The sequence below is a fragment of the Marmota monax genome, unplaced genomic scaffold, assembly GCF_021218885.2.
Source record: "Marmota monax isolate L192 unplaced genomic scaffold, Marmota_monax_Labrador192_F-V1.1 WCK01_AAM20220418_F8-fsc00004, whole genome shotgun sequence".
Lineage (NCBI taxonomy): Eukaryota > Metazoa > Chordata > Mammalia > Rodentia > Sciuridae > Marmota > Marmota monax.
In genome coordinates this window covers 16236099-16249866 of record NW_026692881.1, presented here as the reverse complement: position 1 = coordinate 16249866, position 13768 = coordinate 16236099, and the positions used below count along the sequence as shown (strand labels likewise).

General features: G+C 39.1%; 1 protein-coding gene across 2 annotated transcripts in view; it reads left to right on the top strand.

The window, feature by feature from the left end:
* The first annotated feature begins 2179 nt into the window (after window positions 1–2179).
* Chuk (component of inhibitor of nuclear factor kappa B kinase complex) overlaps window positions 2180–13768 on the top strand; it is a 43334-nt gene continuing 31745 nt past the window's right edge. For both annotated transcript variants that reach the window (XM_058581221.1, XM_058581220.1), the window contains exons 1-2: window positions 2180–2342; window positions 7322–7416. In XM_058581221.1, the coding sequence (XP_058437204.1) occupies window positions 2238–2342; window positions 7322–7416 (200 nt within the window). In that variant the 5' untranslated portion in view covers window positions 2180–2237. The remainder of the gene's footprint in view (window positions 2343–7321; window positions 7417–13768) is intronic.

The following is a 13768-nucleotide window of genomic DNA, read 5'->3' as shown; positions in this document are numbered from 1 at the left end:
TTGAAATGAAACAAAGTAGTATGTGCAATAGAAAAGGCAGAGCTTTAGGCCCAGCTGTTAGCCCACAATCATACAGGGTGGTTTCTCCTTGAGCAATTCAGGGTAGAGAAGGGTCTCATGGGCCTTGCTATCCACTCCCCCCCCCCCCAGTACTGGAGATTGTACCACGGTGTACTCCACCACTGAACTATACCTCCAGCCCTTTTTATTTTTTGAGACAAGATCTCACTAATTTGCTTGAACTTGTGATTCTCCTGCCTCAGCCTCCAGAGTTACTGGTATTAAGGCTTGCATCACTATCATGCCCTGTGCTATTTTTCTTACATAATATTTGAAGCCTTCACTTCTTCAGATAATTGAATCCTATGTGCCAGGCATTTTTCTGGACTCTTAAGAGTATAATCATATCTCAATATGGTGGTGCCTGTTATCCAGAATTTACAGTCTAACTGGGAGGAGAATGAGCAGATTTATGAAAAAATGAAATCTGCTTTGAATATGCTATTTCAGATGTTTGAAATGTCTAGTGAATGTGTTCACTGTACTCTTGTAAAATTCTAAATTCATGGAGATCTGGGTTGAGTGATAAGGCTTTGGGGATCACCAGGATATAGGCCATAGTGAAATCATGAGTATGGATGAAAATAAGATGAATACAGTTCTTAGCTAAAGATGACCACGATTTAAGAAGTGTTTAGAAACAGTGATCCAACAGTACATGGGGGTGGAGCAGAGAGATCACAGGATATAGCATCTTGGAAGCCAAAAGAAAAATAATCATTCCTGTATTTCAGACATTTATTACCTAGAAAGCTTTACTTGATAATCCTCATAAAATCTCTATGAAATATTCATTACCTCTACTTACACTGAAAAAATGAAGCTTGCAAATCTGAAGATCATTGAGCTTGGGGTCAATCAGTCTAGGATTTTTTAAAAAACTTGAACTGTTCCATGTTCTGAGAATGGGAATGTTTTTGAAAGTGAACTATAGGAACCAACCTGATTTCTGCAAAGATGACCACTTTAAAGTCAATGATCATCAATATCCTGACTGGGGTCCCAGCTCTTCTGAATAAGACTTTATGGGGTTGACTTATGAAGACTGGAAACACTCTAGCACCACTAGGCTGTACACACAACAAAGGAGAGGCCTTCATAGTGTCATGACAGTCTGCACCATAATCCTCTTTATGGTCTGCCCAGCTTTAAGGGAAGTGTTCTGAGAGATTCTATTTTATTCCAATTCCATGTGAACTGCCCAAGTATGGAAACCAGCATCTCCCATACCAACTGTGATGGATATTCCACATCAGCTTGCTATGTATCATGCGATGTTTAACATTCTGGTTGCACTGACATTTCTTTGAGAATTTGATTTCCTGTTTCTTATACCAGTAAATTGAGATCCCTAGTTTCCCTGAAGCAGATGACTGAACTCAAATGAAGAACAGAGCTGGCTCCCCTATGCAATCTGCCACTTAAAAGTACTTCCTGTTGCACCAAGGGCATTCCTAAAGCTTGTCTTTGCAGAAACAATTCTCACAATGAGCCATCACTGTGGCAAACCCATAACGGAAGGACTTCCTGACCGCAAGCTCCGTGAGACATTTAGGGAAGCTCACAAAGTCCGGAAGAACATTCTTTACTCCGGAATAACGTCACACATTTGAGTTGTTTGGGATTATAGGGGAGTTCCTGCAACTGGCATATAGAAAGTATTAAGTCTAACGCATCAATCAGTGGACCTTTTAGCACAGTATTCTTTGGATTCCGCACTATACAATCATTGGTAGCATTTGCCAGTGCCGGCTCAGCGGGTGATAGGATTGGAGAATAGATGGCAGGTATTTAAATAAAGGAGAAATGTACATAGGGGTGGAGACAATGCGAAGTTTAGAAAATACGGAAGAGACTGGTTTGGGATGTGACTTGAAGGGAATGTAGGGTCTAGACAGATCCTATACTTTGGAGTCTAGAACCCAAGTGGGTCCTCTCGACTAGGAAAAATGCCCAGGACACTAAAGAGGGCCGACTGGAAGCGCCCTGCCGATCTCCGCACGCTTTAGCCAGCAGGGCACCCTTGGTATCCAGGCATGGCTGGGGCGGGGCTTTTCCCGCGGCAGTTACCGGAAGTGATGCATAGGTCTCGCGATGAGAAAGACGCGCGAGCCTCGGCAGCCCGGAACCGGCCTTGGAACGGCGGCGGAGCCTGAGGCCGCTTGCCCTCCCGCCCCATGGAGCGGCCCCCGGGGCTGCGGCCGGGCGCGGGCGGGCCCTGGGAGATGCGGGAGCGGCTTGGCACCGGCGGCTTCGGAAATGTTTGTCTGTACCAGCATCGGGTGAGGCGGGGCGCGAGAGGGAGTGGCGGTGGTTTTGTCATAGCGTCTGTGGAGCTCAGGGCTGTCAGTGTGTGAGATTGTCGGTGAGACCTTGGCCAGTATTTGTGAGCCAGCGTTTGTGAGTGTGAGATACTGTGCTTTTGAGCCTGGGTGACTGAGTCCAAGGTTGTTATCTGAGGTTCTGGGGCAATGTGGCGAGCTAGAGCCATTAGGAAGAACTTTGCTCTGAGTGTCAAGATGTGACCGGCTGTTTCGTGAGTGTGACAAATGCTTATGTGTCTGTATGTGAATGTAGAGTCTCAGGGCGTGTGAGGCAGATGAACGTCAGAGTGTGTATATGTGAGCATGAATGGGTGAAAAAGTGGGACTGAAGATGGGGGCAGGCTGCCTGTTGCAGTGTGTGTGTGTGTGCGCGCGCGCGCTTGTTTGTGTGTGCATGTGCGTGCCAGTGGTTGAAAGCTGTACTAGCAGTGGAGACTGCAGTACAAGGAAGGCTTCCTGTGAGTCTAGAGTTAAACTTTTGGAAGACATTGGTAGACTTTGGAATCGTGCATTCCAGGTTGGGAAAGGTATGAGGGTAAGCTGGTGAAAATGATTATGGTCTGAAAGAGAAGACAGATTGAAAGCAGGGAGGAGGGAGACACTATTCTGTGGGAGACAGCTAACATTGAGTCAGGAAATATACTTTGACTTAATTGAAAATGTTTAACCATGTAACAGCAGTTAATCATGTTTGAGTCTCATTTGATGTACCAATAAAAGTTATGAACCCTTTCCTCAGAAAAAAAAATGCAAAGAGGCACATCTGCACAACTTGATGCATGACCACTTGAAGGGTTTGTGCTTTCCTGAAGTACATTTTAGGTTAAAAGATCCTGAACTAATAATGTGTGCAGTATAGCTTTTGCTTTATCTGTAAAACGGGTATGATGACATTTATACATCCTGGGCCTGTTTAAAAGTTAAATATAATAGTAATATATGTAAAGCTAAATATTTGACCCATGGAAACATTCATCTGTTGGTTCTTGATGCTGCTTTATTGTTGATTATAATACTTTTCATAATCATTAACTGACCTTTAAAAGGAAATGTCCAAGTAAAAGTTGTGTTCTAGGAAATTTCACTTTGTAAAGGATAAATTTGATTGGAAAAACATGGGATAAGGTTGGCAGTTAAGGTACTACTAAAATGCTTCTATTTGGCTTACAAATGGAGAAGTGAATCCAAAAGGAGAGATTATAATTTGTTTTTTTAAGGAACATGGGTGTGGGTAGAGACTCCCATTTGGGGTAGGCTGGAGAGGAGATAGAAGTCCACATTGGGAGAATAGGCATGTTTTTGAGGCAATTAGAATGACAAAACTGAGGAAACTTTGTGAAGCAGGTTTCAAGATCAAGTATAGGAGGCAATCTTGGAGAGAGAGAAAGACTGGAAGGACTAAGGCATTAAATACTGTTTCAGTAAAGTAGTAGATTTAAGGAATATAGTGCACTCAAAAGAAAATTAATTTAAAAAAGGAGAGACATATACTTCAAATATAATGTTACATGTGTTATCAGCCTGGTCATAAGGGAAAAAAGTATGCTTGCTGACATGTTTTGGAGACTGCTTCTCCTGGCCCCTGGCTGAGAATGGATGGACAAATTTATCACTTTTTAAAAATTATTGTGGTAAAGAATACTTAACATAAAATTTATCATTTTAACCATTTCAAGTGTATAGTTCAGTAGCATTAAGTACTTCACATTGATGTGCATCCATTACATCATCATCCATTTCCAGAACCTTCCCAGACTGAAACTTCATACCCTTTAAACAATAACTCCTCATTTTCCCCTTACCCAGCCCCTGGCAACAACATACTTTTCATCTCTATGAAATCCATCACTTTTTAAATGGAAGAGATTTGGGCTCCCTAAACTCTTAGAAATCTCTCAGGGCCTTTCCAATTGATCAGAGTGCTCTTCCCTCAAACTAGGACATTTGACAACAGACCTGTAGTAAGGAGAAAAGCAATAATCTGTAAGACGTGGAAACAGGATCCTTCCTCTTCTAAGCTTGACTTAGGGTTTGCATTTACAGCTTTCAGTATACTCATCTTTTAGTGGAAACTATGTCCAAGATTTCATCCATACCTGTCAAAGCTCCATGAGGATAGGAGATGGTTTATTTAGGTAATTACTGTACTGGGTGCTGATAGTGACAAGATCAACAAGGAGATTTCAAGTCTAATGAGAGAGATGGTCATAGAAACAAAGTACAATGTGGTACCTTATATAATGAGAATATTTACAAATGAATGAGGAACAAAAGAATTGAGGAACCAAAGAATTCTTCCTAGGGAACAAGATAGCATTTCTCAAAGTATGCTTGGAAAATCTAATTCCATGGGATACTTTGAAGAAAGGATACAGAAAAAAGATAAAGGATACAGTGCGTGGGAATACAGCTCAGTGGTAGAGCACTTGTGCAGCATGTGTAGGGCCCTGGGATTTGATGCCTAGCAACACAGGGAGAAAAATGAAAGAAAGAAAGAAAAGAAAGGAACGGTTGTTGACCCTCCATGAATACTTCATTCACAGATTCAACCATCCACAGATTAAAAATATTTGGAAAAAAATGCATCCATACTGAACACATGTGGACATTTTTCTTGTCCCTATTACCCAAATAATATAATATAGCAGCTACATAGGATTTACATTGTATTAGGTTTCATAAGTAATCTAGAGATGATTTAAAGTATACAGGAGGATGTACATAGGTTATACACAAATACTATGTTATTTTATATACTACATTCTACCGATTTTGGTATCCTTTGGAACTCCTGGAACCAATCTTTCACACATGGAGGATGACTTTGCTTTGTTTAAATACATTGGGTAAATGCAATATTTCTTTGAGTTTCAAAATCAAATTAGCATATTAAAAGCTCCAAAAATTAAAGAAACAATTTTGGATTAGTATTTTCTAATTTTTTATTATAAAAATATATATAGTGTAGGGCTGGGGATGTGGCTCAAGCGGTAGTGCGCTCGTCTGGCATGCGTGCGGCCCGGGTTCGATCCTCAGCACCACATACCAACAAAGATGTTGTGTCTGCCGATAACTAAAAAATAAAAAAATATTTAAAAAATTCTCTCTCTCTCTCTCTCTCTCTCTCTCTCTCTTTAAAAAAAATATATATAGTGTAAAATTTAGTTTAACCATTTTTAAGAGTATAGTTCTCATATGCCAAATAAAAATGTCTAGAGTAAAAAAGAAGTATAGTTCTGTTGTATTAAGTACATTTATATTGTACTACCATCACTGCTATCCCTCACAATATTCCAAGTTTTTTTTTTTTTTTAAATATAGTTTCTGTCTTGTGCTGCCTTAACTGGTCTTGAACCATGATCCTCTTGCCTCGGATTCCCAAGTAGCTCAGACTAGAGGTGCACACCACTGTGCTCACTTATTCCACTTGTTATTTCAAAGTTGTTTTTGATTTGTACATTTTGGGGGGTACCAGGGATTGAACCCAGTGGTACTTAACCACTGAGCCATATCCATGCCCTCCCCCCCACTGCCTTATTTATTTATTTTTTTATTTGTTTGTTTGTTTATTTATTTTTGTAATTTTGAGACAGGGTCTTGCTAAGCTGCTTAGGGCCTCGCTGAGTTGCCGAGGCTGGCCTTAAACTCGTGATCCTCCTGCTTCAGCCTCCAAAGACACTTGGATTACAGGTGTGTGCTACCACACCTGGCTATTCCAGTTTTTTTTCAACACAGAAGCTTTTTTTTTCCTTTTTGGCTCAGCATGTATAAACTTTCCAGAGAATATTTTTTGTGAAGAGGTAGAATTTCACTGATTAGGTGAACTACAAATTGAGGAGTTGAAAGATCTTATGGGCTCTTCTTGAAATAAATAACTTCCTGCCTTATTCATAAGAAAATTCAGGGCTTAATGTTGTTCATGGCTGTGCCAGATAGTTTTCATGGTAGTAAAACTTTACCACCAGGTCCCTGCTTAAATGAAAGGTTGAAGGAAATGAGTATTGTGGTTAGGCTGACTTGTAATGTGTCCTATTTCCTTTCTTCTTTCTCTACACATTATCAGCTACCATGTTAGCCTTTTTCCCCTACCAAGCTCCCAATTCAGACTGTCCCATCCAAGCTATGTCTTGCTTCCCTGCCTTTAAAGTTTTTCTACCTTCCTAGTTCCTGAGAGTTCTCTCTATTCATGCACACCTTATAGTACAACTCAGAGATTACAGATTTGGGGAGTTCTTTTGAACTCTTCTCACAATATCTGAAACATATTGTAACATGTTTGGCCCTGATTGCTGATCCTGGGTTATATTATTAGTGTTACCACAGTATGATGAGGTCAGACTATTTCCTTTAATGTACATTACAATGGGCTTAATTTCAGTCAGAATTGGTTAAGTTATTTATAAGCAAGAGATTTTCAGTTTATTTTATAGGCATGGAAACAGAAGTTTAACCATTATTAGGATATTTTCCCATGTCTTTTGAAATGCACAGATTAGGATCTAATTTTGGAGTTTTTGTGCATTAGGCTTAGTCATGTTAAAACTGTTTCTTTCTATTTTGAGACCAGGGAGCCCTCAATTATCCTGTTTATCCCAGAGTTGTCTTGACCGAGGTCAGAAAAAGGGTTTGTTGGAGAGACAGTATCCTTGTATTTTTCTAGCAGTATGTATGAGACTGTATCCTGAAAAAAACCTATCATAGGATCAGCCTCAATTTTTGTTTATGTGCTGTAATGTATTTGAGGGTCTGAAAGCATTGATTAGTAAGTAGTCTCATGGTTTATCTCACCAAAGTGTTGGCTCAACGGAGCTGTGAATGTAATATGTTTAATTAGTGAAGTTAAAAAGAGTGTTGTTTCCCTGGGTTGACATTTCTTTGATACAGACAAATCTTCACAAGAACCTAATTTATTTTGTCTGTTATTTTTTATTTTCCAGGATCTTGATCACAAAATAGCAATTAAGTCTTGCCGCCTAGAACTAAGTACAAAAAACAGAGAACGGTGGTGCCATGAAATCCAGATCATGAAGAAGTAAGTGTACTCAATGATTTTTATTTCTTCATTCTGCAGCCCAATCATTGTTATTATAAGGAAGGAGGCTAAGGATCTACTCTTCTCAGGATCTTTTTGGGAACACATTTTTCTCTCTGTCATTAAATATATGTGTTCTATTTCAGACAATAGTATGTTAATGATTAAGAAAGCTTAAGTTTAAAAAGTAAGTTAAGTATCAGATTCAGCTCTCTGAAGGTAGAGTTTTTTTCTTGTGGGCCTTGGGCAATGCTCATATATTAACTTTCACTGTCCTCATTTCTTTTATACCTACTTTTGTTAAATAGTATATGTATTGCTTTGTAAAAAAAAAAAAAAATTACCGCCAAATTTAGTGTCTTAAAACTATAAACATTTAGTATTTTCAGTTTCTGTGGCTTAGCTCTGTGGGTTCTAGGTCAGGATCTGTCCTGAGAGACCTCAAAATGTTGACTGGAGCTGTATCATCCAAAGGCTTGACTAGGGCTGAAGTAATTGCTGCCAAGCTCACTTATGTGACTATTGGCCAGAAGCATCAATTTCTTACCGTAGGCCTCTCCATAGGGAAGAATTAACATCTTCCTAACATGGCAACTAACTTCTCCAGAGCAAGTGCTCAGTGAGAGAGAACAAAATGAAAGCTGGCATATCTTTTATGAAATCTCCTTGGAAGTTACACTTTATTCTTTCCACTGCATTGTTTGTTAGAAATGAGTCACTAAGGATAGCATATATATAAGGAGAGGAGAATTAAGCTCTTAAAGGGAAAAGTGAACATATTTTAAACTTCTCCAGGTAGTGTGCTTTAGATCATTCCACTAGTTATCACCATAACCCTGGATTTAGGTATTATCCATATATTTTTAAATTTTTTATTCTGATTTGTTATATATGACAGCAGAATTCATTACAATTCATATCACACATATAGAGCACAATTTTTCATATCTCTAATTGTACACAAAGTAGAGTCACACCATTTGTTCTTCATATGTGTACTTAGGGTAATGATGACCACCTCACTCCACTGTCTTTTCTACCCCCATGCCCCCACCTTTCCCCTTCCACCCCTTTGCCCTATCTAGAGTTTTTCTAATCCTCCCATGCTCCTCCTCCCAACTCACTAAGAATCAGCCTCCTTATAACAGAGAAAACATTCAGCATTTGTTTTTTTGGGATTGGCTAGCTTTACTTAGCATTATATTCCCCACCTCTGTCCATTTACCTGCAAATGTCACAATTTTATTCTCTTTTATTGCTGACTATTATTCCATTGTGTGTATATATACCACAGTTTCTTTATTCATTCATCTACTGAAGGGCTTCTAGGTTGGTTCCACAGTTTAGCTATTGTGAATTGTGCTGCAGTACACATTGATGTGGCTGTGCCCCTGTAGTATGCTGTTTTTAAGTCCTTTGGGTATAGACTGAGGAGTGGAATAGTTGGGTCAAAGGGTGGTTCCATTCCCAGTTTTCCAAGGAATCTCCATACTGCTTTTCATTTTGGCTGCACCATTTTGCAGTCCAGTCCCACCAGCAATGTATGAGTGTGCCTTTTTTCCCAACATCCTCGCCAACACTTATTGTTGTTTGTATTCTTAATAGCTGTAGTTTTGATTTTCGTTTCTCTAATAGCTAGAGGTGTTGAACATTTTTTCATAAATTTGTTGATTGATTGTATATCACATTCTGAGAAGTGTCTGTTCAGTTCCTTGGCCCATTTATTAATTGGGTTATTTGTTATTTTGGTGTTTAGCTTTTTGAGTTTTTTTAATACCCTAGAGATTAGTGCTTGGTCTGATGTATAAGTGGTAAAAATTTGCTCCCAAGCTATAGGCTCTCTGTTCACCTCACTGATTGTTTCTTTTACTGAAAAGAAGCTTTTTAGTTTGAATCCATCCCATTTATTGATTCTTGATTTAAAATCTTGCGCTATAGGAGTCTTATTAAGGAAGTAGGGGCCTAATTCAATATGATGGAGATTTAGACCTACTGTTTCTTCTATTACACACAGGTATCTGGTTTAATCCTAGGTCCTTGATCCACTTTGAGTTCAGTTTTGTGCATGGTGAGAGATAGGGGTTTATTTTCATTTTGTTGCATATGGATTTCCAGTTTTCCCAGCACCATTTGTTGGAGAGGCTATCTTTTCTCCAATGTGTGTTTTTTGATGCCTTTGTCTAATATAAGATAACTGTAATTACGTGGGTTAGTCTCTGTGTCCTCTATTCTATACCATTGGTCTACTAGTCTATTTTGGTGCCAATACCATGCTGTTTTTGTTACTATTGGTCTGATGATGCCACCTGCTTCAGTCTTCTTGCTAAGGATTGCTTTTGCTATTCTGGGTCTCTTATTTTTCCAGATGAATTTCAGACTGCTTTTTCTATTTCTATGAGGAATGTCATTGGAATTTAGATTGAAATTACATTAAATCTGTATGATGCTTTTGGTAGTATGGTCATTTTGACAATATTAATTCTGCCTAAGAACAAGGGAGATCTTTCCATCTTCTAAGGTCTTCTTTAATTTCTTTCTTTAGCATTCTGTAGTTTTTGTTATAGAGGTCTTTGACCTCTTTTCTTAGGTTGAGTCCCAAGTATTTTGGGTTTTTTATTTGTTTGTTTGTTTGTTTTTAGGCTATTGTAAATGGGGTAGTTTTCCTCTTTTCCCTTTCACAGGATTTGTGAATTTTATTTATTTTTCCAAAGAATCAACTTTTTCTTTTGTCAATTTTTTCACTTGTTTCTTTTGTTTCAATTTCATTGATTTCAGCTCTGATTTTAATTATTTCCTGTTTTCTACTGCTTTTGGTGTTAATTTGTTCTTTTTCTAGGGCTTTGAGATGTAAAGTTAAGTAATTTATTTGTTGACTTTTTCTTCTTTTAAGGAATGAACTCCATGCAATGAACTTTCCTCTTAGAACTGCCTTCATTGTGTCCCAGAGATTTCTATACATTGTATCCGTTCTCATTCTCTCTAAGAATTTTTTAATCTCCTCCTTGATGTCTTTTGCAACCCATTGTTCATTCAGTAGCATATTATTTAGTCTCCAGGTGATGGAGTAGTTTTTATTTTATTGATTTCTAATTTCATTACATTATGATTTGATAGAATGCAGGGTAATATCTCTACTTTTTTATATTTGCTAAGAGTTGCTTTGTGGCATAGTATATGGTCTATTTTAGAGAAGAATCCATGTGCTGCTGAGAAGTAAGTGTATTTTCCGTTCATTGAAAGATGAAATATTCTGTATATGTCAGTTAAGTTATTGATTCATTTTTCAGTTCTGTAGTTTTTTTGTTCAGCTTTTGTTTGGATGATCTATCTAGTGGTGAAAGAGGTATGTTAAAGTCCCCCAGAATTATTGTGTTGTGGTCTGTTTGACTCTTGCATTTGAGAAGAGTTTGATTAACATAGATGCTTCACTGTTTGGGGCATATAAATTTATTATTGTTACGGCTTGTTAATGAATGGTTCCCTTAAGCAGTATGACATATCTTTCTTTATGCCTTTTGATTAACTTTGGCTTGAAGTCTACTTTATTTGATATGAGGATGGAAACCCCTGCTTGCTTCCGCAGTCTATGTGAGTGGTATGATTTTCCCCCACCTTTCACCTTCATTCTGTGGATGTCTTTTCCTATGAGATGAATCTCTTGTAGACAGAATGTTGTCGGGTCTTTTTTTTTTTTTAATCCAATCTGCCAGTCTGTGTCTTTTGATTTGTGAGTTTAGGCCATTAACATTCAGGGTTATTATGGTCTAATAATATGGTCTAATCTGTTGGTGATGCTTTCAGTTGAACTTTTAATTTAGTTTATTGTTTCTTTCATTTCAAGGATATCTGTTTGGTGTTTTTTTTTTTAGAATCTCTATCTCCCTATTGAAGTAATCTTTTGCTTCCTGTATTTGTGTAACTCTTTGTCAAAATGATCTTTTGCTTCGTGTATTTACTCATACTTTAGTTTACAGAACATTTTAGTTATGTACATCCTGAACTCCTTCTCTTGTCATTTCTTTTACTGTGCTGGCCATGAATTCTAATAATGTGGTATCTTGATTTGTTTGGGGCACTTTCTTCCCTTGTCTTTTCATATTGCTTGTGTGTCTTTCCTGCTAGCTCAGTGGATCCCAGGTGTTACTGTTTTACCCTATAGGCTTATAGTGCCCCTGTAGGGTTCTAGTACCTCTCCTTTGAGGTGAAGGACAATGTTAACAGCTCCCAATATAAACAATATACACCCTAAAAGTAAATATTTGCTATTAAGACATTTATAGTTTGGTCACAATGTACAGAAATGGTGAATTCAAGTATTATCTACTATATACTCAGTAGGTTTGTAAAAGGGTTTACAGTTTCTGATGGTGGACAAAGAACCGGGGTGAGGAGTAGGATGATATGCTGAGGAGGTAGGAGGTGAGGATATAGAGTTCTTATATCTTAGAAAGTGTGAAAGAGAAATCTAAAGAGGAAGATTAGTAGCAGAAGAGAGAGGAAGTAATTTGGGTAGACAAGTAAGTGAGTAGACAGTAGAGTACCTAAAACAAACACACATAAATATTAAGAAAAATAAAAAATGTTAAAATAGTAAAAATTGGTGGGAGAAAAGAAAATGAACAAACAAAGAATATACAACACGTCTGTAATATACTATTCAGACATCCCAGTCCTCAAAATCCTAATTCATGCAAAGTACTTGGTTTCACATATACTGGGGATGTGAGAGCAGGAGAATAGAGAGGGAGAAGAAAAAAAATCTTGAAGGAAGAAACAGGGATTGTTTTGGTTTTCGATCAGTGTCTTTTCTGCTTCCCTTCTCATCCAGTAGGTGGGGGTCGTCTTTTGTTAGCTGGAATCTCCACTGTCAGGATGGTGAAGGTAACCAGGGTGGGAGGGTTGGTCCTGGTTGGATGACCCCTGGAAGTGGGGTGTGTGACCTGCCAATCCCCGAAGGGAGACTGCACTTCAAGGATCTCTTTTTGGGCCTATTTGTGTGATGTGAGCACCTGGTCCTTCTTCTTTTCTCACCTGAAGATCTCCAAGTTCCTGGTCTCTGTGTTAGTCTCTAAACTGGATCACACTCACCCTCTCCTTTACTACTTCCTAATGAGGGACCTTTCTCTTCCAGGCTCTTGAGTGTGGTGCTTTGGGTGCACTCTGTACTTGCTAATAACTGTTTTGTGTTGGGCATTCACTGTGCCAGGTTAGCCGCTGCTGGGGAGAGGGGGGAGTTAGAAACTGGCCAGCTGGAGTTCCAAACTGGGAGTTGCCCCCACTAAAAATGGTGATGAAGGTCCCAAGACGGAGGTGGTTGCTTTCAGGGATGGGGTGTCAGATCGGGTGGGGGGAGCCAGGTGATGATGTTGGATGATCAGTTCAGAGACGAGCTCTGTGACTTGCAGTTTGTGTCTGTCTGCTAACTTCATAGCCCGTGTGAAGTTCTTGAGTGCAGGCAGGCTACTGTGCGTAGGGGACTATCATTGCTGTTGCAGAGTCCCAAGATAGAGGTGATGGGGGAGCCCCACATTGGTAGATGGGGTCCACACAGGAATGGCGGCTGGAGTTCCAGTGTGTGGGAAGCTGCCGGGTGTCCTGCGTGGGAGTGGCGTTTGTGATTTCTGCTCGGGTGGGTGGCCAAAAGTTCTGCGAGGGTGCTGATGTTGATGTTCCCACTCGGGTACCTGGTAGTCCTGCATGGGTGAGCAGTTGGGAGACCTACTCTGATGCTGAGCCCCGGAGCCCTGGACAGCATGGTGGCCATGATTCTTGCGCCGGGAACAGGAATATCACTCACAGAGAAGCAGTATTCTCACTATTTGAGCCCCAGGTCACAGAGCAACACAGAATGCTGCCTCCCTCTGGCCCACCATCTTGGATCCCTAATATCTTATCCATGTTTTATAGATGAGGAAGTTGGACTCCGTGTAGTCACACTAGTGGTATTCTGAATTTGAAACAAGTATTTTTTGACTAGTGTTTTGCTTATTTCATTTTTATGATTTTCAAAATTGGCTATGTGGCAAAATCACCAGGAAAGCTTAATAATATGAATTCTTAAGCCTACATATGGAGATTCTATTTCTTTAGGTCCTAGGACAGGAATCCATACTGGTTTTGGAACCCATTGCATCACGATGATGATGATGATGATGATGATGATGAAAGGAATGGTAATAAATAAATTTTTTTAAAAAGCCAATGGAAGACATTGTGATTCTGAATTTACTGAAAGTCTTGTGTTTGTGCACAGATTTAGAAATGTAAGGAAATATGCCCAAATTTATTTGTATTTATTTTTGGGTGACACTGTAATTGATTATGGGAAAGGCAGTATAAAATAGGCCTTGGA